Source organism: Schistocerca serialis, chromosome 5 (genome assembly GCF_023864345.2).
Source record: "Schistocerca serialis cubense isolate TAMUIC-IGC-003099 chromosome 5, iqSchSeri2.2, whole genome shotgun sequence".
Lineage (NCBI taxonomy): Eukaryota > Metazoa > Arthropoda > Insecta > Orthoptera > Acrididae > Schistocerca > Schistocerca serialis.
The window spans coordinates 693520086-693546953 of record NC_064642.1 but is presented as its reverse complement, the minus strand read 5'-3'; the positions used below and the strand labels follow the sequence as shown (position 1 = coordinate 693546953).

Genomic DNA, 26868 nt, shown 5'->3' with positions numbered 1-26868 from the left:
CAGGGTAGGTTGTGCTTAGTTATAATCGTTCAGAAAAAAAATTCAATACTTTGATTTGCTTCCAAGGTAATCACCATCGACGTTACCCAGTCAGACGGTTGCGCAAGCAAATTCAATCGCCCCGGCAGACACAGTTGAAGTCATATGTTCACATAACGCAGGCGACACCGCACGAAACTGTTCAGCTTTTGGCTCGCGTTCGATGATTACTGCGGTCTCATGTCCTATCCTTGTATCGCTCACTCGTCCGGCTTTGGGAAAACAAACGGATAACACGTCTGACGACACCGACCCTGACGGCCCACTTTAATTCACGCGCGCAACGGCCTGATTGGCTGACATCAATGCTAATTATCTCGGCAGCGACCCAACGTGTAGAACATTTTGTTGACAACTATTTCACAGCACTGCGTACCCTCTGACACCCTTACAACCTTTTCAGGATGTTTCTGACCGCCATGTATAAATGAATAACGCTGTCCAAATGCATTTTTATTTATTACCACTTTCGGGCTACTACCATCCTGAAAACAACCCCAGAAATTGTAAAGCGAAATTGTGTCAGCTGCAACAAAATGTAATTGGGGAGTCTTTAATAACGCAGAATTGTTCCTCAAACGAATCCATAATGATTTGCTCAGGGAATTTATTGCTTTTATTCATATGAACAACTGCCGCTTTAGTTGATGAGAAATAATATGGTCTATCGAGAGTGAAGGCCACTTCATGCGCCTATCAGTGAGGTGATAGTAATAGACTGGAAGTGACTGAGAACTGTAGATCGCTGTTCAGTTTGTCAAGGAATATGATACAACGTACTTGCTATTGTCGATGAAGAAACGTTTGTTATGAAAAGTAGTCAGCACCTCACACCAGTTTTTAGCGCATAACACGCCACACAACTTCAGTAAAATATACTGCACATTAAATATTTCTCATACAATTTATTGCATCTGTGTTTCATTTCCCGAGCCAGGCGGCGCGGGGGTCAGTGCACTGAACTAGCATTCGGAAGGATGATGGTTCAAATTGTCATCTGACAATACAGATATCAGTTTTCTGTGTGTTTCCTAAATCGCTCCTAAGAATCTGAAATGTTCAAACTAACGGCCTGTGAAGTTTAATTTAGTAATGTCAATATAAAGTTAATGGGAATCCTGTAATCCTTTACGCAACCAAAAGTCATTAAACCAACGCAGCCACTAACGAGAACAACTGTCAGTTGACAATCAACCCAGTATATACTGAAGCGGCAAAGAAACAGATATAGGAATGCGTAATCAAAGACATAGATGTAAACAGGCAGAATACGGCGCATCGGTCGGCAACGCCTATATCAGACAACAAGTGTCTGCAGCATTTGTTAGATCGGTTACTGTTGCTACAATGGCATGTTATCAAGATTTAAGTGAGTTTTAACGTGGTGCTATACTCGGCGTCCGAGACGTGGAACACAGCTTCTCCGAGATAGCGATGAAGTGGGGATTTTCCCGTACGACCATTTCACGAGTGTACCGTGAATATCAGGAATCCGGTAAAATATCAAATCTCCGACAGACATCGCTGCGGCTGGAAAAAGATCCAGCAAGAACGGGGCCAACGACGACTGTAGAGAATCGGTCAACGCGACACATGTGCAACCCTTCGGCAAATTACTGTGGATTTCAATGCTGGGCCACTATCAAGTGTCAGCGTGCGAACTAGTCAACGATACATCATCGATACGGGCTTTCGGCGCCAAAGGCCCACTGTGTACACTTGATGACTGCACGACACAAAGCTTTACGCCTCGCCTGGGCATGTCAACACCGACATTGGACTGTTCATGAATGGAAACTAGTTGCCTGGTCGGATTAGTCTCGTTTCAAATTGTATCGGGCGGATGGACGTGTGAGGATATTGAGACAACCTCATGAATCCATGGACTCTGCATGTCAGCAAGAGACTGTTCAAGATGGTGGAGGCTCTCTAAGGATGTGTGGCATGTGTATTTGCAGTGATACGTTTAGATACGTCTAGATACGACTCTGCCAGGTGACACGTACGTAAGCATGCTCTCTGATCACCTGCATCCATTCATGTCTACTGTGCACATCGACGGACTTGAGCCATTCCAACAAGACAATGCGACCCCCCAAACATCCAGAATTGCTACAGTGGCTCCAGATTTACTACATTGGCTCCAAAATTGCTACAGTGGACTTCCTCTGGCCACCAGACTACCAGGCATAAACATTGCTGAGTAAATCTGGGATACCTTGCAACGTGCTGTTCAGAAGAGATCTCTACCGCCTCGTATTCTTATGTATTTATGCACAGCTCTGCAGGATTCATGGGGTCAGTTTCCTCCAGCACTACGTCTGAGCCGGCCAGGGTGACCGAGCGGTTTTAGGCGCTACAGTCTGGAGCCGCGAGACCACTACGGTCGCAGGTTCGAATCCTGCCTCGGACATGGATGTGTGCGATGTCCTTAGGTTAGTTAGGTTTAAGTAGTTCTAAGTTCTAGGTGACTGATGACCTAAGAAGTCAAGTCCCATAGTGCTCAGAGCCATTTGAACCATTTGAACCACTACGTCTGACATTTGTCTAGTCCATTCCATGTCATGTTACGGCACTTCTGCGTGCTCGCGAGGGCTGTTCACGAAATTAGACAATTGTACCAGTTTCTTTGTCACTTCTGTGTAAGAAGAAGAAATGTTCATTTATTATACGTTGCATAGATGTGAGGGCACAGATAATCTAACATTTACCCTATTTGTTCGCAAGGTGTAACTAAGCAAACTAAGTAAGTGCAGATGTTTGTAGAGTTTGCGAAGTAATTTTTTAAACAACAATTCAATGTCATAAAAGAAGAGGGAGGGTAGACGGTGGCGATTGCGTTTGGTTGCTTAATATATGAGGGCGTGCGAAAGCTAACGCCTGCGATTGTTTCCTGTGGGAACTCTTAAAACTTTCTCAATAAAAGAGACGTTATCAACATTCTACATCTTTCCAGAATGAGATTTTCACTCTGCAGCGGAGTGTGCGCTGATATGAAACTTCCTGGCAGATTAAAACTGTGTGCCCGACCGAGACTCGGACTCGGGACCTTTGTCTTTCGCGGGCAAGTGTTCTACCAACTGAGGTACCGAAGCACGACTCACGCCCGGTACTCACAGCTTTACTTCTGCCAGTACCTCGTCTCCTACCTTCCAAACTTTACAGAAGCTCTCCCACGAACCTTGCAGAACTAGCACTCCTGAAAGAGGTAAAGTTTCGAAGGTAGGAGACGAGGTACTGGCAGAAGTAAAGCTGTGAGTACCGGGCGTGAGTCGTGCTTCGGTAGCTCAGTTGGTAGAGCACTTGCCCGCGAAAGGCAAAGGTCCCGAGTTCGAGTCTCGGTCGGGCACACAGTTTTAATCTGCCAGGAAGTTTCATATCAGCGCACACTCCGCTGCAGAGTGAAAATCTCATTCTGGAAACATCCCCCAGGCTGTGGCTAAGCAATATCCTTTCTTTCAGGAGTGCTAGTTCTGCAAGGTTCGCAGGAGAGCTTCTGTAAAGTTTGGAAGGCAGGAGACGAGGTACTGGCAGAAGTAAAGCTGTGAGTACCGGGCGTGAGTCGTGCTTCGGTAGCTCAGTTGGTAGAGCACTTGCCCGCGAAAGGCAAAGGTCCCGAGTTCGAGTCTCGGTCGGGCACACAGTTTTAATCTGCCAGGAAGTTTCGATTCTACATCTTTGCTCTTTGTGGTTACACATTTGCAGCCCCCTGCCACTAGAGAGCTGCGATCTATAGCGTGTGACACGGCGGTGTGTAACGTAACTATGTCGATGTGTGAGAAACACCGTGATGTAAGCTAGGTACCAACTGCATGAATCCACACATAGAGCACATTCAGGGCAGTGTCGGACCACACATGAGCGCTGCGACGCGTACAATAATCAGACGCCTTGGGTTCACTGCCATCGATTACCCTCCATACAATCCCAATTTGGCCCCATCCAATTTTCATCTGTTTCCAAAACTGAAAGTAATGAAACGGTGCAAGCAGCGGTGGGGTTATGGCTACGTCAGACACTTTACAGTGACAGTGTCAACAAACTGGTCTCCCCCTGAAAGAAATGTGTTCGTCTCCAGGGTGACTATGTTGTGAAGTCAATATGTAAACACAAGAGTAAAGATCTATTGTATTAATAACGTTTGTTTTATTTAAGAAGATCTAGCAGTTTTCTCATAAAAAATTCAAAAGCATCACCTTTCAGCACGTCTTCGTGCATGTCATACCGCGAAGTAAGTGTCCCAATTTCGAATATGCGTCGCACGTATATTCTCTGGACGGGGGATGGGTGGCGAGATGGTTTACAATATATGGAAGGGTTTATAATATTTAGAGGTTGGGGGCTATAACATACGAGAATTTCCCTATCTTCAAGTGAGAGAATTGAGCTCTATCAAGTATACAAAACTGCCTCGTTTCAAAAAAGAGAAATAAAATATAGAACCTCAAGACCTATTAACATCATAATAAGCCAGAGGCACCAGACTTTTGTCTACATGTGATGTAAAATGATAAGTCTTTCTCATGAAAGGAATATTAGTGAGTGGTGGAGGCTTTGTACACTTGCCTCTCCTATCAACGTAAATACGTTCTGAAACAATAAAAAACAATTCTGAAACCCATCTTTCGACGTTCTTTGGTTCTAGGTGCTTCAGTCTGGAACCGCGTGACCGCTACGGTCGCATGTTCGAATCCTGGCTCGGGAATGGATGTGTGTGATGTCCTTAGGTTAGTTAGGTTTAATTAGTTCTAAGTTCTATGCGACTGATGACCTCAGAAGTTAAGTTGCATAGTGCTCAGAGCCATTTGAATTTGACGTTCTTTGCAGCCGTCCTCTTCAGGGTGGGAATTTGGATCTGGGATTCCTCTTCTCTATATACCGGCTCTGGAGCCTCAGCGGAGTTTTATAATTTAAAATTTCTTGGAAGAGAAGGTCGCACCAATGAATATTGCCTGTGCTACCGCAACAGGTGGTTGTCAGCCGACAACCAAACGGCAGCTTGTACAGATAGTCTGCACAAGACTTCGAGTTTGCCAGACATTTATATTGTGGCCACTTGTTTAATCTTTCGAGGCCGCCCTTGAGGAGACTCTGGCTCTCGATCTTGGCTACATACGTTATAGTTTCCATTATTATTGTGGCGTACCCTTTGTCCGCTCGAAAAATCACGTTATATTATTTATTCCTTTGACTGTTAACGGCGACTCTTCCTTTGTGTGTTTCAGATGTTTCGCCGGACGGTACGGTGGCGATTGCACTGACGCTTAGTTACTTACATGCCTCTGAAAGTTTTATTTTATATAAAGCATTATTCTAAAACTTGGAGTCAGATCGTTTTTACCTCTACCTGTGACAGTTTCGGGAGTAACGCTCCGACGGATTGTATGACGTCTTCCCCAGGTATGCGCTCGGACATGAATGAATAATTTAAACACTCAGATATTACATGTGTAGCTGCCTTGCTGATGGTCTGCATTGATAGGTCCACCGAAGTGTGAGACGTTTTTTGTGTTGGATGAGAATTTCCTTCCTGTATGTACAAAGTCCATAAATTTCAGGTTTATCGGCTGTTTATCAATTCAATCGATTCGTATGCTTGTTTGTGCAGTGCTTTGGCGAGGTTGTTCCAGTCGGTGCACCGTAATTTTAGATGCCAGCTATAAAAGATTTCTGAATGGCACTTTGCTGTTAAAATTACAATCTTTATCTCACTAATGAATGGCCCGCATTTATTTTGATATTAATTGATTTTTTAGACGCTGGGTTTAGAATCACAATAATGAGGAATGCCCGGGAGAAACATGTCACTTAAAAATACTCGTCCAACCATTTGTCTTGTATTGGCTAAAATGGAACCGAATCTGAGCCAGAGGTAAAGGAAGTTGAATAGTTTTCAACATGGGGGAAGTAGAGACAACAAGAAAATAAGAACACCTGTGAGGGAACAAACTTATTTCGACGCAGAAAATTTTTGCAAGAATGATCTCGTTCATCAGTGCAAGTAATGAGCAGACGATTGTAACACTTGTGCATGCCGTGCACGAACAAGTAAAACTGCTGTCAAACGAAGTTCGTTCTCTCAGGAAAAAGGTAAATAATGTTAAGGTGAAAGTACACTGAGTAGACAGGAAAGTGGGCGGTGTACCCTTGAACATGCCGTGCACGAACAAGTAAAACTACGTCAAACGATGTTTGTTCTCTCAGGAAAAAGATAAATAATGTTAAGGTGAAAGTACACTGAGTAGACAGGAAAGTGGGCGGGGTACCATCTAGACTGACACAACGTAAGTAGAGTAGAAATAAAAGCAATGGTCTTTATTCATCAGTTTTCTCATTGATGTCTTGCGGCTCGCCACAAATTTCTCTCGTGCACAACCTCTTCATCTCAGAAAAGCACTACTTTCGTACTTTCTCAGTTATGTGCTGGGTGTATTCCACCCTCTCTCTTCCCCTACAGTTTTTGTCCTCTACAACTGCCTCTGTTACCCTGACGATTATTCCCTGAAATCTTAACACAAGTCCTATCATATAGCCAGTGTTTTACATGTGTTCTTTTCTTCGCCGATTCTACAGGGAACTTCCTCATTCATCTTTTCACCTAATTTTCAACATTCTTCTGTAGCACCACATTTCAAACACTTAGATTCCCTTCTGTTCCGGTTGTCCCGCTGCCCATAACTCGCTACCATGCTATGCTGTGCTCGATACGTCTTTTCTGAGAGATCAGCTGCAGAAAGAAATAAAAGTAAAGTTAACATTGAGAATTTTCATGTATAAATAAAACGTTATAGAGGTGGAATTTAGATTAGGAAATGAGGTAGAAGCGATAGAGCAGAATGTACTAAATTTATGTAATGGCTATTTTCAAGTTAATGACGTTGTGAATAAAGTGGTTGATGCAGATGAGAGTATAGACTATTTTCTTTTCTCTAAAGATGCGGTTATTCCGAGGGAAATGAAAATGCGTTACTTCAGTCATCCTGAGGAGATGAATTGGAATCACAAGAAAGGACAATTCACGCACGAAACATTACCGATTACTCAGTATTTTTCACCAATTTTGCAACCTTGGATTAATTTACGAAGAAGAATATCACCGAAAAGTTACACATCAGTAACGAGTTTGTTAGGTCATTACGAGATTGTCACAGAGATATACAACGAATTATAAAAGGGTGAGATGGTCTATAACAAAGACTTTGTGCGTTGCTGAGAAATTTCCTCGCAAAACAAGTTGGTAAAACATTATAAATAGTAGGTTCGCGTCTCATCATTTCTGCACTGTTAATGTAGTTTATCATTGACACAATAGACTTGATTCTCTTAATTATAATGATGGATAAATGCACGTCGACCCGCACTATCCATTCCATCCCACAGTTAGACTATCTCTACATGCACCTGCAAACAGCGTACTCTTAATTACCTAATTTAATTAGTTGGAGGTGCGAGTTAACACTTCATTCAAATGGCTCCGAGCACTATGGGACTCAACATCTGTGGTCATCAGTCCCCTAGAACTTAGAACTACTTAAACCTAACTAACCTAAGGACATCACACACATCCATGCTCGAGACAGGATTCGAACCTGCGACCGTAGCGGTCACGCGGCTCCAGACTGAAGCGCCTAGAACTGCACGGCCGCACCGGCCGGCAACACTTCATTACTCCCCCTCGTAGTTGGAACGCGTTTCCTTCCTGACCCTAGTAACGACCGTGGTTCGAAATTATAAAGTTCTGTTCCTGGAGTAATGACCTCCGGGCACTGATGAGGGTCAGGACCGGTCGGCGGCATTGCTGCTCATCTTGGTAGCACCCCTCTGTAACCCGCACATTTTAAACTCCTTATCGTTCGTGGAAACCATAATCTAGTAGAATGAGATTTTCACTCTGCAGCGGAGTGTGCGCTGATATGAAACTTCCTGGCAGATTAAAACTGTGTGACCGACCGAGACTCGAACTCGGGACCTTTGCCTTTCGCGGGTAATTGCTCTACCAACTGAGCTACCGAAGCACGACTCACGCCCGGTACTCACAGCTTTACTTCTGCCAGTACCTCGTCTCCTACCTTCCAAACTTTACAGAAGCTCTCCTGCGAACCTTGCAGAACTAGCACTCCTGAAAGAAAGGATATTGCGGAGACATGGCTTAGCCACAGCCTGGGGGATGTTTCCAGAATGAGATTTTCACTCTGCAGCGGAGTGTGCGCTGATATGAAACTTCCTGGCAGTTTTAATCTCATTCTGGAAACATCCCCCAGGCTGTGGCTAAGCCATGTCTCCGCAATATCCTTTCTTTCAGGAGTGCTAGTTCTGCAAGGTTCGCAGGAGAGCTTCTGTAAAGTTTGGAAGGTAGGAGACGAGGTACTGGCAGAAGTAAAGCTGTGAGTACCGGGCGTGAGTCGTGCTTCGGTAGCTCAGTTGGTAGAGCACTTGCCCGCGAAAGGCAAAGGTCCCGAGTTCGAGTCTCGGTCGGGCACACAGTTTTAATCTGCCAGGAAGTTTCATAATCTAGTATTTCAACGCTGCGTAACGATTCTGTATATTCCAACCGGGAACGCTCTGCAACCGCACAATACTGGTCGGTAAATTATAAACGGGTATGTATATATACATGATTACTCCGTAATGAATATTTAGTGTTCGTCAGAGGGTCCACAAATCTACTTTAAGACTATTTCTCGACTGTTCCACTCTCGAATAGCATCAGGTAAAATTGAACATATTAATGTTTCCATGTGAGATATTGCGTCTATCATATTACAGCGGTCAGTTTTTCATATGTAGGAGACAGTAAACATAATGGTTTGGTATGCGGAGGAGCATGTTTCTAATTGAAATTTCTTCGAATGATCTCGCCTCAATAAAACGGGTTTTAGCCGTGACACTCCCTCCCCAATTTCGCAATAATAGGAAAAGAAAAGGTCTTCTTTGAAAATTTTCATTGTCCTCCGTCAGCCGTATCCGGTAAGGGTCGCGTACTGCATAACTATACACCAGAAGATGACGGACAGACATAACGTATCGATTGTCTTTAGCAGATTCCTATGTGTTCTGCAGTCTTTAGTTTGCCTTTCTCGGCCGGCCGGGGTGGCCGAGTGGTTCTAGGCGCTACAGTCTGGAACCGCGCGACCGCTACGGTCGCAGGTTCGAATCCTGCCTCGGGCATGGATATGTGTGATGTCCTTAGGTTAGTTCTAAGTTCTAGAGGACTGATGACCTGAGAAGTTAAGTCCCATAGTGCTCAGAGCCATTTGAACCTTTTTTGTTTTGCCTTTCTCACATCATTTTCTTTGAGACTATTCCAATTTAGGTTGTTCGTAATTGCAATTCTTAGGTACATAGTTACATCAGCAGCCGCGCGGTGTAGCCGTGCGGTCTCGGGCGTCTTGCCATGATTCACGTGGCTCCCCCCGTCGGAGGTCCAAGTCCTCCCTCGAGAATGGTTGTGTGTTGTCTTTTGCGTAAGTTACTTTAAGTAGCCTGTAAGCCTAGGGACCGATGACCTCAGTAGGTTGGTGTCATAGGACCTTACTACCACCATAGTTACATCATCAAACGTCAGATTTTTGTGGACTACTAACGGAATTATTTTAGTATTAATGTGGAGGACCTCACTTTTTTTGTTTAGGGTCGACTGTCACTTTTCGTATCATGCGGATATCCTCTTATTCTGCAATTGGGTTTGATCTTCTAATCGGTTTATTAGACGGCAAACCACAGCATCATCAGCAAACAATCTAAGGCGGCTGATGATATAGTTTTCTGAATGCTTTATATATATTTTGAACAGCAGAGGTCCCATAGTATTTTCTTGGGTAGCTCCAGATATAACTTCCGATAAACTACATGTTTCCCCTCAATTACTACGAACTGTGATCCAGCCGCACAACCGACAATAAACCCTTTGAGTGTGAGGTCACCAGTTAAATTTTTAGTAAAGCTCATTTCAAAGAGTTGTGTTAACAATGATAACAGGAAAAATATTAGCTGCTGATGATTCGCCAATGTGCATCAGGAGGGCTACAGGAAATGAGTGTCCAGGAGGTGCTGAGCTCAGCCTCCTATGGGATGTATGTGTTACATTACACGAAATGGACAACGTCGGCATTCAAAAAATGTTCGAAATGAACCATTAACTTGAACACTGACACCGAATGAAAAACGGCGCGCCACAGTGATCATAAAGGTTCGCACCATCTGGGTCGAGGGCGAACTGCAGTTTTTGTAACAAGTGCGCCTTGTCCTCCTTCGTACGAGCGTTGTCCAGAAAGTAAGTTCAAATCGGTTGCGAAGTGGAAACCGTAGCGAAAACCAGAAACGTTTTATTTTGCAACAGTTAGGTACACCTTCCACCTACATCTCTACATAGCTGCCGCTCCAACTTCGAGTGTTATCGTAGTGTTGTATCAACTTTCCAATATCCTCGTCATAGAAAGCTCCCGCCTGCGCTTTCGGGCAGTTATCTGCACTGGTCTGCAGCTCGCTGTCTGTGGAAAAATTTTGTCTTCATAGCCAGCGGTTCTTGTGAGCAGAGATGAGACTCAGGGGGAGCCAATTACGGACTTTATTGTGGGTGGTCAAACACTTCTCTTCGGAAACGCTGCAGGAGCGTCTTCATTGCCCCTGCAGTGTGCGACAGAGAATTGACATAAAGAAGGAACTGCTCGACAGTTGTGTTATGTGGGCTGCATGACACAGGCGAAATCTCTAAGCAGGCCCTCATACTTGGCGGACGACGCTATTCCCTACGCATCTTTACATGCACACTGTTCACTCAAAACTGGAAAAAGCGACGTGACAAGATCGACGGGCATACTAGAGACACTGCCCAACACATCTTTGCAAAGCTTTAACGGATTTTCCCAGTGGTTTCCATTTCGCGACCGATCGGAACTTACTTTCTGGACAACCCTCGTAGTTTTTATTATACACTACACGTTCATATTATTGCCGAATTATTCGAAATTTGTACATAATTGTTTTTCACTATGTTGGGGATGATCTTTCATGTGCGTAATTATGTTTAATACCAGCTGCTTGAACGATTGTCCCTTAATACGTTTCAATGCAGACGGGATTTGTGGCTCCCTGTCCGACAAGGATAATAGACTACAAGCCTCTACATCTGTTTCAGCATCACTTTCACTTGTTAAACACGTATCGTCTTCCTTGTGCTCCTCATGTACATTGTCCGCACAGTAGAATGTTCACGACACCATAAATTCCAATGACTCATCTCACTCTGCGAAATTCCTTTGGGTTCCTCTCTGACGAAGCATCAATGTCAGAAAGTGTTGTTGTAGACATAAAGCAATGTTAACTCCGTTTATCGGTGACACTGCTCAATTTTGTTACAGCGCCACTAGCACTGTAGCGAGTTACTTGACAACCGAGCAGTTCAGCTATGTAAGTACAAGGAGGAGCGGGTGAAAGTTACGTGAAGATGTGGTGTCTGACAGCGCGCTTTCATATAATTGATTCGCTTCGACGGTCAATGAATCCACCACATTCAGTGCGGGTGCATAATTACGTCCAACTTTCTGCGGGAATGTCTGAGGAACGGGCATGGAAGATATGAACAGAGACTGCAGGGCTGGGTGGGAATGTGGGTAGGCTGGAAGGTGTGCTAGGTAAGTAGGAGATCCCAGGTTCGAGTCCTGACTTGGCACGTATTTTCACTCGTCGCCGCCGATTCCGCACAATCTCCTGATGCATTTGATACCAGTACTCCCTTCTATTTGCTTTCCTCTCTCACCGTCCTCCTTCAGTTTACATTATATGAATCACAACTGTGCATTTCGCGTACTGTCTGTTCTTTCGGACATGTCGGATACCTCCTATCCTGTCCCCTGTTGCCATCAGCAGCCAATACTGCGGTTGCTTGGTAAACAGTATGTGGGTCGTCGAAAGCCGTAAACATCACCGGCCTTTTGCTACCTCACACTCAAGCGATTCCTTGTATGACGATTGTTCGTAGTTAGGCAAAATTATTAGAAGCCTGTATCTGAGAACGATATTTAAAAATTTTAACAGAGTCGTGTGAGATTATCCTACATCTTGTTATACCACTCCTGATGCTAATATAATTTTTTTTATTTTCCTTTTCGTATTTTTTTCCTTTAGTGTTGGATGTACCGTATTCAATAAAATAGATAGTTTATTATTTACATAGCATCTTGGTTACCTTCATTTTTCATAGTGCAGTTTCCCGATTTTCGCTGACAGCTGTATATTTCGTTCAGATAGAGACATTTTATATGAGGTAATAGTTACAATTCATGCCATCTGTGCACCTTGTGCAAGAAAAAATTCTAGCTCGTTAATAGTTGTTAGTTTCAGAGTGACATTGGTTATCTGAAAGTCCTCTTTCTTCTCTTACAACGAAAACGTTTGACTTCTTCTGAAATCTTAATATTTAAAAAGATAATGACATCAAAAATTTTCACCTTACAGGACGCAATTCCTACGAAATTTCACATTTTAGAAAATACTTGGCGAACTTTGGGAATCTCCAATGACGCTAAAAGTTCCGTCTCATAAAATGGTGCGTTTTATTTTACCGTTTTCTAATTATGCAGCTTTTGGTTAACCAAATTCACTTCATAGCATTTTGTGTATTTGTGTCTTTCAGTTTTTCTGTATATTACGTTAACGTCTTAAATGTAATAGTATTAGATTTTAGCAATTTGTAATTTCGGAAATAAGCGCTTCTGTAAACGAGCGTTACGCATGAAGCCCTAGGCAGTCGGTATCTTTCCAACAACAAGTGCACAGTCCATGTTCATTATCTAGTTGTCATCACGTAATTTTCAGTCTGTCGCTGTCCGCAACTCATTATTGAATCTTTTACGTCCTTCTGACACTATTGCGTAATGTTTCGTCTTAATCTGCGTCCGGCAGTAAACGAGTGGAGTTCTGCCTAAAACAACACGTGTAATCATACTGCCGCTTGATACAGCACATTAGGGTAATAACAGCCTACGCGACTTCCTGACCTGTGATGTTAAACCGTAATAGTTCAATTATCAGTGAATTTCGCCAACAGCCGTGTAATTGAGATGTTATTTTACTTTATTTTGTCTACCAGTTTCGGCACTCCACTACGCCATCGTTAGGCCCCATATGCATATCTCAAAAATAAACGATATTGTCGTACAGTGTCATACATTCCTGGATGTGAATTAAAAACTGTACCTTCGCGCTTCATTCGATGACTTAAAAATGGTTCAAATGGCTCTGAGCACTATGCGACTTAACTTCTGAGGTCATCAGTCGCCTAGAACTTAGAACTAATTAAACCTAACTAACCTAAGGACATCACACACACCCATGCCCGAGGCAGGATTCGAACCTGCGACCGAAGCGGTCGCTCGGTTCCAGACTGTAGTGCCTAGAACCGCACGGCCACTCCGACCGGCTGCGATGACTTACTGTAATCAAGTGTTCGAATGAACGTTCTGGGATACGGTTTTGAATTCACGACATCGAAGATTATATGGGACTGTATGTCAATACCATTTACTTTTGAGAGATGCACATGGGGCCGTAAGATGACAACGTGGAGTGCCGAAACTGCAAGTAAAAATAAAATAAGACATCTCAATTACACGTCTGTTGGCGAAAATCATTGATAATTACTGACGTCCACTGTCCATGAGGGATCAAAGGAGAAAGAAATAGTTCATGTCAAACATGTTGATACACTACTGGCCATTAAAACTGCTACACCACGAAGATGACGTGCTACAGACGCGAAATTTAACCGACAGGAAGAAAATGATGTGATACGCAAATGATCAGCTTTTCACAGCATTCACACAAGGCTGACGCCGGTGGCGACACCCACAACGTGCTGACATGAGTAACGATTCCAACCGATTTCTCATACATAAAGACCAGTTGACCGGCGTTGCCTAGTGAAACGCTGTTGTCACCCCTCGTGTAAGGAGGAGAAATGCGTACCATCACGTTGCCCACTTTGATAAGGGCCGGATTGTAGCCTATCGCGATTGCGGTTTATCGTATCACGACATTGCTGCTCGCGTTGGTCGAGATCGAATGACTATTAGCAGAATATGGAATCGGTGGGTTCAGGAGGGTAATACGGAACGCCGTGCTGGATCCCAACGGCCTCGTATCACTAGCAGTCGAGATGACAGGCATCTTATCCGCATGGCTGTAACGGATCGTGCAGCCACGTCTCGACCCCTGAATCAACAGATGAGGACGTTTGCTAAACAACAGCCATCTGCACGAACAGTTCGGCGACGTTTGCAGCAGCATGGACTATCAGCTCAGAGACCATGGCTGCGGTTACCCTTGACGCAGCATCACATACAGGAGCCCCTGCGATGGTCTACTCAACGACGAACCTGGGTACACGAATGGCAAAACGTCATTTTTTCGGATGAATCCAGGTTCTGTTTACAGCATCATGACGGTCGCATCCGTGTTTGGCGAGACCGCTGTGAACGCACATTGGAAGCATGTATTCGTCATCGCCATACTGGCGTATCACCCGGCGTGATGGTATGGTGTGCCATTGGTTACCGTCTCGGTCACCTCTTGTTCACATTAACGGCACTTTGAACGGTGGGCGTTAAATTTCAGATGTGTTACGACCCGTGGCTCTACCCCTCATTCGATCTCTGTAAAACCCTACATTTCAGCAGGATAATACACGACCGCATGTTGTAGGTCCTGTACGGGCCTTTCTGGATACAGAAAATGTTCGACTGCTGCCCTGGCCAACACATTCTCCAGATCTCTCAGCAATTGAAAACGTGTGGTCAATGGTTGCGGAGCAACTAGCTCGTCACAATACGCCAGTCACTACTCTTGATGAACTGTGGTATCGTGTTGAAGCTGCATGGGCAGCTGTACGTCTACACTCCATCCAAGGTCCGTTTGACTCATTGCCCAGGCGTATCAAGTCAGTTATTACGGCCAGAGGTGGTTGTTTTCGGTACTGATTGCTCACGATCTATGCAGCCGAACTGCGTGAAAATGTAATCACGTGTTAGTCCTAGTATAATATATTTGTCCAATGAATAGCCGTTTATCATCTGCATTTCTTCTTGGTTTAGAAATTTTAATGTCCAGTAGTGTATTACAAAGTATTTTAGAGCAATATATACAAATGACGTTTAGAGTTTCTAATAGTCATCAAGAAGAAGGAAGTCAAAGAAGAGTCTTTGCAAAACTTAAGAGACATAAGATCCGATTCAGTAAGTTAAAACCCGTTCTGGAGAACCATAAATATGTAACCAACATGAGATCCGCTGTATATAGTACTCACTACTTCGTGTTAATAATGACACACTTATGTTGAACAAGAACAATATTTTCTTCGTCGGTACCTGTTGTGTCTCACTGACAGCATTTTTCTTCAATGTATTTCATGTTTTAGGAACTCGGTAACACTACTTGGCACTCCCATGCATATCTTCAAGAGAAAGTTATACTAATTACAGATAGCACAGAAGCATTTAAGCAATCATTTCTCCAACGCTGCATATGTGATTGAAGAGGGGTAAAGCCCTAACAAGTGGTGCTATGGGACGTACTCCCTTGCTGGCAGTGCACAGTGGTTGGCAGAGTACAGATGTAGAGTTCAGTGTTTCAAAATGGATTAAGTCGGATCGTGGACATACCGATGACGGTAAGGTTGACCTGGAAGTTTCTCGTGGGCGAGTCCTTGAAGTCGACGCGGCAGCGGTAGACACCCTCGTCGTCCAGCGTCACAGCGTCGATGGTGAGCCCGGCGGGCGACAGCCCCGTCACGAAGTAGCCGCGCGGACCCAGCGTTTCCGCGTCCGACCAGTACAGCGCCTTCGTGAACGGCCGCCCGCGCACGTCGAAGCTGTCGACAGACAGACGTGGTGTCGTAAGAGCCCAGCCAAAATTCCAGTGGCCACTGCTGAGAAAATGGTATTTTCATTTATATGTCTCGCAACCTCATCACTTCTCACCCTTACCCCATCTGCCAGTGGCAACTCATTCCTAAAACTGAAAGCGGTGTACTTACTACTGAAATGTGAACTTAGAAAGAACCCCAGCATCAGAGTAAATAATACAACCTTGCGACGCAAAAACTGACAAGATATCTAGATTTACAAAATGGTTCAAATGGCTCTGAGCACTATGGAATCCATCAGGCTTACAATCGACAAAGCAATGAAAGTAATGCATAAACCAGAAAGACTAAGTACTACAAAATATAGACTAGTCCGCCCGGTTAGCCGTGCGGTCTAGCGCGTGGCTTTCCGGACTGGGAAGGAGTGCCTGGTTCCCGACATGAAACTGCCCGGCGAGCTTGTGTCAAGGTCCGGTTAGCCGGCCAGTCTGTGGACGGTTTTGAGGCGATTTTCCATCTGCCTCGGCGAGTGCGGGCTGGTTCTCCTTATTCCGCCTCAGCTACACTGTATACTTATATGGATATGGAGTCCGTTATTTCGGACTGCAGCCATATCCATATAAGTATATAGTTCTGGCAATACCAGCCATGACCTTCTTCTTCTGTGCGGATGCACACATATTCTCCGAACTCTTACGGGACAGTAAGAATGCATTCCACGAGTAATGAGTGTGTTGGGGTGGGACACTACGAATGTAGTGTGTGGACACACAAGGTGAAAATGTGGGTCTCGCGGGAGGCATGCGCGGGATAGTCCCTGCAGTCTCCTGTGCCCTCGGTGGCTCAGATGGATAGAGCGTCTGCGATGTAACCAGCAGATCCCGGCTTCGAGTCCCAGTCGGGGCACACATTTTCACCTGTTCCCGTCGATATATATCAACGCCCGTCAGCAGCTGTAGGTATTAATATAATTCTAATTTAGCTACACTATGTCGGCGATTGCTGCGCAAACAAGTTCTCCACGTACGCGTACACCTCCATCACTCTGCACTCTACACTCGTCTGGTGTCAGGGCGTGTGGGGGTGGGGGGGTGGGGGGAGGGTCCATTATGCCGAATCGCACAATAACCCTGAAAGAGTGGTTTGGTATGGGGTGGCGGAGGGGTGAAGTGGACTGCGGTAGTCGTCATGGGGTTGTGGACCACTGCGTCTGCGGCGGCGACGTAGCCTCTCTGTCGTTTCTCGACCCCCGGTTAACATACAGTACAATACAGTATAATACAATACAAATATAGACTACCCATAAAGCCAATACGTAGATATCACATGACACTATTCGAATGCATAGTACAATTTGCAGCGAGTGTCCTGTCGCATCGACTGAGGCTTGCAACACATAAAATCATTGTGAAACATGCCCACGGAAGTGTTCTGCTCAGGACGACGGGGGCCTTCGGCACAACATCGGCGGAGGCACTGTGCCGGGTGATGGGAGTGTGCCCCTTTAACATCACCATCCGTCAAAGAGCAGAAGCGCATCGGTTGAAGAAAGGCATAGCTTTTCGGCTCAACAGCGAGATGGCAGTCTGCAGGGTGTAGTACAGGGTGGCAATAAGTAAACTTTTGCTTCTTCACCGGATCCCCATAAAATACGAGTGTTCTTAGTGTGAGATGGAGTGATTGTGGTCGCAGTGCGCGTATCCCTCAGGTACAAAATCCAAGTCCCCGTGCTCGGAAAACGGAGGAAATCTTCCTATGCAGTCATGCGAATATACTTTTGAAAGGTAATGAACTAAATCGCGCAACAGATAACGCCTGAATTTAACAGCAGTAGTTCAAACTTTAAAATCTGATCGTCATGCGCGAAATACACAGGTCAACTACATCACGACACCAAATTTTAGAAAAGGGAGATATCTAGCTACTGAACGGAACTTCACGCTTCTAAAAGTAGCTATTTATTTCCGTTAAAATGACTTCAGATGGGAAAAACTTCAACGGGGTAACGCTGATTGCAGAGTTGAAGAGACAATTGTGTCTAATTCCAGTCTTGGTACCAATTTTAGGATCGTGTACTGAAAACTGGCAACAGTCAAGTGAAGAGCTTATAAGGAAATGACAATGGAAAGTGAACTCGGAAGAACAGACACAGTTCATAGTACATAGCGCATCCTGCAAAGCAAACAACTAACTTGCCATCATCAGTTACCGTAATGACTAACTCCGCAATGTTACAAAATACTGTGCCCCTTGAACTTCTGCATGGAAAAGCATTACCGACCGATTCTCACCAAATAACTTCAGTCAACCGCGTGCACCAGCTGTGAGCAGAAGTTAATAGAGTGTGGCTCGCGAGGCTGCCAGCAAGAACCTCGTTCATGGACGCCAAAGCGAGTTTCCACAAAAATTCTAGCTTCTCTCTGAGTTTTGGAAACGCTCCAAGTCATTCTCTAATGACGGTAACGATTCTAAGCATCGTCCAACCTCTAGCCAAGTTTTCCCAAGTTTGTTACCACAGCTCCAATGAAATTTCAAGATTTCGACCGAGCGCAGGCAGAAGCTAACCATCTTTCTAGCCACGATCCAGAGCAGACACTGAGACACCGTATCATGAAGTTCCCACAAAAAACTTAACAGCCACTGCTTTCTTTAAGGGGGACATTCCTCCATCTTGGCATCATCACTTCGCAAGAACACTTTCTAGGCGCCTGGCGCATTGCCTCCAGTCAGTTTGAAATGAGCCGGCCGCTGTGGCCTAGCGGTTCTAGGCACTTCAGTCCGGAACCGCAGGTTCGAATCCAGCCTCGGGCATGGATGTGTGTGATGTCCTTAGGTTAGTTAGGTGTAAGTAGTTCTAAGTCTAGGGGACTGATGATCTCAGATGTTAATTCCCATAGTGCTTAGAGCCATTTAAACCATTTGAACATTAACATGGACAGCCCTGAGGCCGGGGCACCAGCGGGGGTGATGGCTGCATCGACACTGAAGACCACTTAAGGTTACGCACATATGGCCGTGGCGGATATCGAATGTTTGCACGCCTCCACCCTCCCTCTCTCTGCTAGGCTGCTGTGCCGAATAAACGGAAAAATACAGCTTCCTACAGCCTGAAATCAACAGGTAATTCTATTCCTTGCTTTACCATAGGCAATATGTGGAATTACATATACCTTTTGACAGTAATAGTACGAATTAAGGTAGGAAAACCTTTGCTACCAATTCATTATGTTAAAAGATCTTGGGAGTTCTACTAGAGCACAAAAATATGAATAAAATACGTACGTTGGCGCTACATGAATAGTTAAGCCAACTTACAGTTGGACAACGAAACTCCGTAGAAACATTTGTAACGGCATGCGCAAGAGAAACAACTAATAAACCATCGAAAGAAACATATTTTTATTTCCACACAAGAGGGTTAAAATCTGGTGATCTTGGTGGTTTCATAGGTTGGAACGATCGGTCAATAATTCGGTTAGCTCCAAATATGTTACAGAGTAACCGAGTGACCTCATGAGGTATGTGAGGGGGAACTCCATAGTACATCAAAACTGAATAGAAAATATCTCTCTCCCATAGAGCAGGGATCACATGTTGGCGAAGCGGATCACAGTAACGTCTCCATTCATGCTGCATATCCTTGGTGCTTCAGGTCTACATCTACATCTACATCCATACTCCGCAAGCCACCTGACGGTGTGTGGTGGAGGGTACCTTGAGTACCTCTATCGGTTGTCCCTTCTATTCCAGTCTCGTATTGTTCGTGGAAAGAAGGATTGTCGGTATGCCTCTGTGTGGGGTCTAATTTCTCTGATTTTATCCTCGTGGTCTCTTCGCGAGATATACGTAGGAGGGAGCAATATACTGTTTGACTCCTCGGTGAAGGTACGTTCTCGAAACTTCAACAAAAGCCCGTATCGAGCGACTGAGCGCGTCTCCCGCAGAGTCTTCCACTGATCTATCATCTCCGTCACGCTTTCGCGATTACTAAATGATCCTGTAACGAAGAAGGTCTGATTTCCTCAAAGAAAATTGCGCTAATCATGGCTGTGCCATACAGTCCTACCACTCAATGACTCATACACTATGTAGGGCATCTTCATGAACGTTCGCTGGCGGTGACGATCAATAAATGAGAGAATTGTGAGTGTTCACTACACCAGAAATGGTAAAGTCATCAATCAAAAAAAATATTCCGAGGCCAACAAAAATGTTCAAATGTGTGTGACATCTTATGGGACTTAACGGCTAAGGTCATCAGTCCCTAAGCTAACATACTACTTAACCTAAATTATCCTAAGGACAAACAGACACACCCATGACCGAGGGAGGACTCCAACCTCCGCCGGGGTCAGCCGCACAGTCCATGACTGCAGCGCCTTAGACCGCTTGGCTAATATCGCGCGGCAGAGGCGAACCTTGTCAATTTCATCTCTTTCAAGAAATATCAAAGCAAAGTCTACTCGAATGTCGGTGTCATATGGGAAAATTTGATGAGTAATGTGAAGTTTGTACGGACGCCATTCCACAGTTGCACGAAGCACTTTGCGAACGACACTTTCAGCTGTCGTGACACAGCTGATGTAGGGCTTGAAAATCACACATGGTGTGCAGCATTCTCAGCCATGGCAACAGTAAGTGGCGTAATGGGCAGTTACCCTCTCCTAGGAGCAAACAGAATCAGTGATCGATCGCTCAAAACTGCCTAACCACCAAGATCACGAGATTTGAATAATCTGATGTGGAAGTTAATATGTGTTTCTTTCAATGGCCTATTCTTTTTTTTTTTGTGCATGGCTGCACGTTCAGAGACCGTGAATAGTTATAATTGAAAGAAAAGAGCCCTCAGTAACTATTTTTAACGAATTAAACGGGTTTCGATACTGCTAGGAGTGTCTTCCTTAGAATTTATATCAAAGAATGGTCTATAACATGGTCACAGAATTAGGACTAAAAACGTGCCAATCTTTCAAGATGATTCTGTACTTATACTCCGTATCATACGTTTTTAGTCATAATTCCGTGACAATGTTGTAGACCATTCTTTGATTTAAATTCTGAGTAAGACATTCCTAGCAGTGTCGAAACCCGGTTAATTCGTTAAAAATAGTGACCGAGGGCTGTTTCAATTCAATTATAACTATCATCTTCCACATGTCCTTACAAATTCCTTGATCACTCGTTTTTCATACGGGTCCTATGAAGTAGCAAAAGATTAGTAACAACCATCCTAAACATAAGGTCACGTTGGATGTCTCGCAAACCTAGTTGGCTCCCTACATCTCAGCACGTTTCGCAGTATTCCCAGATGCGCTCGTACCCAGCAGAGCGATACCTGTTTCCCCCAGCTGCTGCAGGAGTAGTACCTTGTATTCATTAGATCACTTTCCCTGCTACTTATTTTGGCAATGGAGGGTAGTGTGTGGAGGTGAAAATAGTAGTGGTAGGTTAAGGCTTGAATACAGGGAGACGGTTCAGATGGGTGTAGAGGCTTGTACGGAATACGCTAGCGAAGAAAACTGAATCAAAACCGCCTTTATTCTGAAGATTTTCATACCAGAAAAAAAAATGGTTCAATGGCTCTGAGCAATAAGGGATTTAACATTTGAGGTCATCAGTCCCTTAGAACGTAGAACTACTTAAACCTAACTAACCTAAGGACATCACACACATCCATGCCCGAGGCAGGATTCGAACCTGCGACCGTAGCGGTCGTGCGGTTCCAGACTGTAGGGACTAGAACCGCTCGACCACCCCGGCCGGCTGCCATAACATTATGATTCACGAATGTCAACGTTAATTCTATATAATACTATTAAATATTTTGGGAATTTCGTAGCGCGTGCTGTTCTCAAGGGCCTCTTTAACCATAAAATCTCTTCATTGTGGAGTTTCCTTTTATTCTGTTCGTGTGCTGCTAATTTTTCCCGCGTTTGCCATTGGCGCTGTGAAGATCGTTTATCTTAAGCTGAAACAACAGGCCCGTGCTGTCAGCGAGTGGTTAAGCGCCACTGAATCGTAATATACGAGTAAGGACTTCCTCAATTCGTGTTTCGCGTTTGTGGGGACGCGGCAGAAGCTCCGCGACGTTTATCTCTGACTCGGTCCATTTCCTGAGCCACTAATTTCGGCCGCGTGTGCCCGTCACTTTATCACGCGGAACACCACCCCCCTCCCCACCCCCTCCCCGTGCCACTGCGTATAAAACACCGGTCGCCGGCCGTATATTGTCGCGGCGTTCCGTCGCGCGCGCAGGTGCGGCATTTATGGCCAGAGATGATCGAACACGCCCATCTAAACAAATGGCCGCTGCTGTGTTATGACGGCTGAGGGCCCACACTGCCCTGTGGAGCACTCGCCCTTGCTCCCGCCCGCCATAAGGCAAACACGCGCCATTACGCGAGCGGAGGTGTGTGGGCAGGCGCGATACATTACGCAGGGGGGCGCGCACACGCGACCTGCACGTGCTTTGATCGCGTCCGCTCTGCCGTGTAGCAACGCAAGCTCGGTACCCAAGCAATACGGCCGACATCAGTTCTGCCAATAATATCTTCACATCAGAGATAAACTGAAGGGGTCGGCGGAAGAAAGTGGTAATCCATAAGGTAGTATTTTGAGTTTCATAAGTTTGATTAAACTCGAAGACAAGAGCATAAATACTCCCCAAAATAAAATCACATAATTTAACTGACAGTATTTTCTAGCTGTGGACTACTTGTCAGCAGAATGTGATGCATTTGCAAACGCAACTGTTTGCATGACAAGACTAAGCCTTTCTAAACGGAGAGGTTAGTACTTTCTTCCGCTGCTCCCTTCAATTATCTCTACAGCGATATAAATTTTCCAAGCTGCGATAACATTTAATAACAACACACATAATAAAAAATGCAGGTTTCTACTCTGAGGCCAGAATCGCTATGGGTGTAAGAAGCACCCACCTACATCTATGTGATTACTCAGCTATTCACAATAAAGTTCCTGGCAGAGAGTTCGCTGAACCACCTTCAAGCTGTCTCTCTACCGTTCCACTCTCGAACAGCACGCGGGAAAAACGAGCACTTACATTTTTCTGTGCTAGCCCCGATTTCTCTTATTTTATCGTGATGATCATTTCTCCCTATGTAGGTGGCTGCCAATAGAATGTTTTCGCAGTCGGAAGAGAAAACTGGTGATTGAAATTTCATGTGAAGATCCCGTCGTAACGATAAACGCCTTTGTTTTAATGATTGCAACTCCAATTCACGTATCATATCTGTGACACTATCTCCAAAATTTCGCGATAATACAAAACGAGCTGCCCTTCTTTGTACTTCTTCGATGTCATCGTCAGTCCCAACTGATGCGGATCCCACATTGTACAGCAATACTCCAGAATAGGGCCCATAAGCGTGGTGTAAGCAGTCTCTTTGCTGGACCTGAAGCACCTTCTAAGTGTTCTGCCTATTAATCGCAGTCTTTGGTTTACTCTACTCACAATATTACCTATGTGATCGTTCCAATTTATGTTATTTGTAATTTTAATCCCTAAGTATTTAGTTGAATTTACAGGCTTCAGATATGTGTGACTTATCGAGTAATCGAAATTCAGCTGAATTCTTCTAGTACTCATGTGAATAACTTCACACTTTTCCTTATACAGGGTCAATTGCCAATTCTCGCACCATACAGATATCTTATCTAAATCATTTTGCTAGTCGTTTTGATAATCTGATGACTTTACAAAACGGTAAAAGACAGCATCATCTGCTAACAATATAAGACGGCTATTTAGATTGTCTCCTATGTCGTTAATATAGTTCAGGAACAATACAGGGCCTATAACACTTCCTTGGGGAATGCGGGATATTACTTCTGTCTTACTCGAAGACTTTCCGTCATAGTTCAGAAAATATGACGTCGTAAACAATGAGATACATGAAAAACTGCTGCACCATGGCCGCCGTTCAAATTTATTGCTTCTGTGCTACTAACACTACTCGCAACACATTTTACGGAGAGTATCCATCTATTTCCATAACGAAATTGTCACTCTGAAGCGGAGTCTTCGCTGACGGGTAACTTCCTGGCGGATTGAAGTAGTGTGCCGGGGCGAGATTTGAAGCGCCGAACCTTCGTCTTTCGCGGGCAAGTGTGCTACCTACTCAGATACCAAAGCGCGACCCACAAACGCTCCTCCCGAGGTCAGGTCTAGGCCCGGCGCACACTTGTAATCTTCCAGGAAGTTACAGTACCAACATATAAAGCTGAATGCACCTAAAAATTATATCATTTTTATGACACTGGTTTAATTATGAATAAAATTCGTCAGCAATGGCGGCCAAAGGCTTGCAGTATAAGTCATCACCCTCACTCTGCCAACAGCCTTGTCAAAAAGTGCCGAGGAGCAGACTGGCGTTAAGAACACTCTCTTGGCCTTTGTGTTGAGGAACCGCCCCAAAAAGGCAGAAGGACTAGCAACAATCAACTGTATGTGGATGCAGAAAGCAATGGAAATGGCTGCGTTCCATCAACAGGACACGTTGATAGTAACTGAAAAAGGTCAAGATGATCTCTCCATTGGCAAGAGATTGAGGACTAGTCTCCCATTGGAATCTCCCAAAGGGGATTGCCAATGGGGCGGTGACCACGAGGGAAAGTCTGAATAACCAGCGAAAGAATAACGTCGTACGAGTCGGTGCGTGGAATGTCAGAAGTTTGAACGTCGCAGGGAATCTGAAAATAGAAATGCTGATGCTCATTCTAGATAAAGTGTGGATCAGGTGACGGACTGTCAATCCTCTGGGCCTGGGTTCTATTTCCGGCTGGGTCGGGCAATTTTCTCCGCTCAGGGACTGGGTGTTGTGTTGTCCTCATCATCATCCTATCATCCTCATCGACTGCAGGCCGCCGAAGTGGCGTGAAATTGAAAGACCGGCATCCGGTGAACGGTCTGCCCGACGGGGGGCCCTAGCCATACGATTAAATTTTAAAAAAATTGGGGATCAGTGAAGTGAAATGGATAAAAGGTAGTCGTATTAGGCATCGCCGGCCAAAAGCTGCACACTGTGCAAAAGTGAGGAAGAGTGACATAGGTGTGCACATTTCAGCCAGCGGGCAAAGCGGAATATAGACAGGGGGCACCGAGGCACATACAGTTCTGCTTCCCTCTGGCGACTGAAGCTTTTTATGAGACATACCTGGAAATGGCGAGTATCACAAAAAAGCAAAGAACGGGATGTCTGTCTGCTCAGTCATTTAAACACGACAGGTGAAACCTCACATTGTTTGCTGTGCCACCGAATAATAGGGGGATAGTGCCAGGTTCACGATTGTAAGACACTACAACTCATTTCGTAAAGACGAGTGTAGTATACCATACAGTGAAGAACAGCAAGCCATATTCAATGCGCTTGTGAAAATGGATGAGGCGCATTAATAATAAGAGTCATAATAATTGATACCTCTTGAACTCTTCGTTTCTTGTATTACATTTGCATGTATTTTACTATACAATGTACTGTTCAATTTTCCAGAATGAAAATCACAGTCCATCTGGACTGCGAGTAAGTTTGAAACTTGCATTAAGAATAGCAAGATCCAGAAAACCGTTTTTCGAAGGGGAAGTTTGTGTAAGACAGTCTCATTGATGCTGCAGAAGTTTCGTGTCCCACAATCGTTTAGCAGGTTTAAAGAAATCGGCCATTCCAAAGAAACAGTGACACGACTTAGAAGTGTTGTGGCCGGCAATGTGCGTAGGCAGTTAATAAACCAGGCTAAGGACTCTCTCCCCGATGTTATTCAATCTGTATATTGAGCAAGCAGTAAAGGAAACAAAAGAAAAATTCGGAGTAGGTATTAAAATCCATGGAGAAGAAATAAAAACTTTGAGGTTCGCCGATAACATTGTAATTCTGTCAGAGACAGCAAAGGACTTGGAAGAGCAGTTGAATGGAATGGACAGTGTCTTGAGAGGAGTATATAAGCAAAACGAGGACAATGGAATGTAGTAGAATTAAGTCGGGTGATGCTGAGGGAATTAGATTAGGAAATGAGACACTGAAAGTAGTAAAGGAGTTTTGCTATTTGGGGAGCAAAATAACTGATGATGATCGAAGTAGAGAGGATATTAAATGTAGACTGGCAATGGCAAGGAAAGCGTTTCTGAAGAAGAGAAATTTGTTAACATCGAGTATAGATTTAAGTGTCAGGAAGTCTTTTCTGAAAGTATTTGTATGGAGTGTAGCCACGTATGGAAGTGAAACATGGACGATAAATAGTTTGGACAAGAAGAGAATTGAAGCTTTCGAAATGTGGTGCTACAGAAGAATGCTGAAGATTAGATGGGCAGATCACATAACTAATGAGGAAGTATTGAATAGGATTGGGGAGAAGAGAAGTTTGTGGCACAACTTGACCAGAAGAAGGGATCGGTTGGTAGGACATGTTCTGAGGGATCAAGGGATCACCAATTTAGTATTGGAAGGCAGCGTGGAGGGTAAAAATCGTAGAGGGAGACCAAGAGATGAATACACTAAGCAGATTCAGAAGGATGTAGGTTGCAGCAGGTACTGGGAGATGAAGAACCTTGTACAGGATAGAGTAGCATGGAGAGCTGCATCAAACCAGTCTCAGGACTGAAGACCACAACAACAACAACGACTTCGTAGGTTTGTCTGTTGCACTGGATGAAGCAACAGATCTTGCAGATACAGCTCAGTTGGTGATATACATTCCAAGTATCTATAACGCTCTGCGTGTAACGGAGGATGTTTTGGTCTTAGAGACTCTGAAAGGGAGTACGACAGCTGTAGATTTACTCCGAGTTGCCGCGAAAGCGATTGGTGGTGACGGTATGCATTGGCATTGCTTAATCACAGTGACCACGGATGGAGCACCGACAATGCGAGGCCATCAGAGAGGATTCGTAGTACTGACGCGCCAAAAGCACAGAAAAGTCGGTGTATGGGATTCATTACATTCTACATCGAGAG

The 26868-nt window shown here is 44.6% G+C and overlaps 1 protein-coding gene across 1 annotated transcript in view; it reads right to left on the bottom strand.

Moving 5' to 3' along the window:
* LOC126482181 (hemicentin-2-like) overlaps nucleotides 1–26868 on the bottom strand; it is an 865734-nt gene that overhangs the window by 286392 nt on the left and 552474 nt on the right. Inside the window, exon 3 of the mRNA XM_050106159.1 lies at nucleotides 15696–15904. Coding sequence (XP_049962116.1) covers nucleotides 15696–15904 — 209 coding nt within the window. The remainder of the gene's footprint in view (nucleotides 1–15695; nucleotides 15905–26868) is intronic.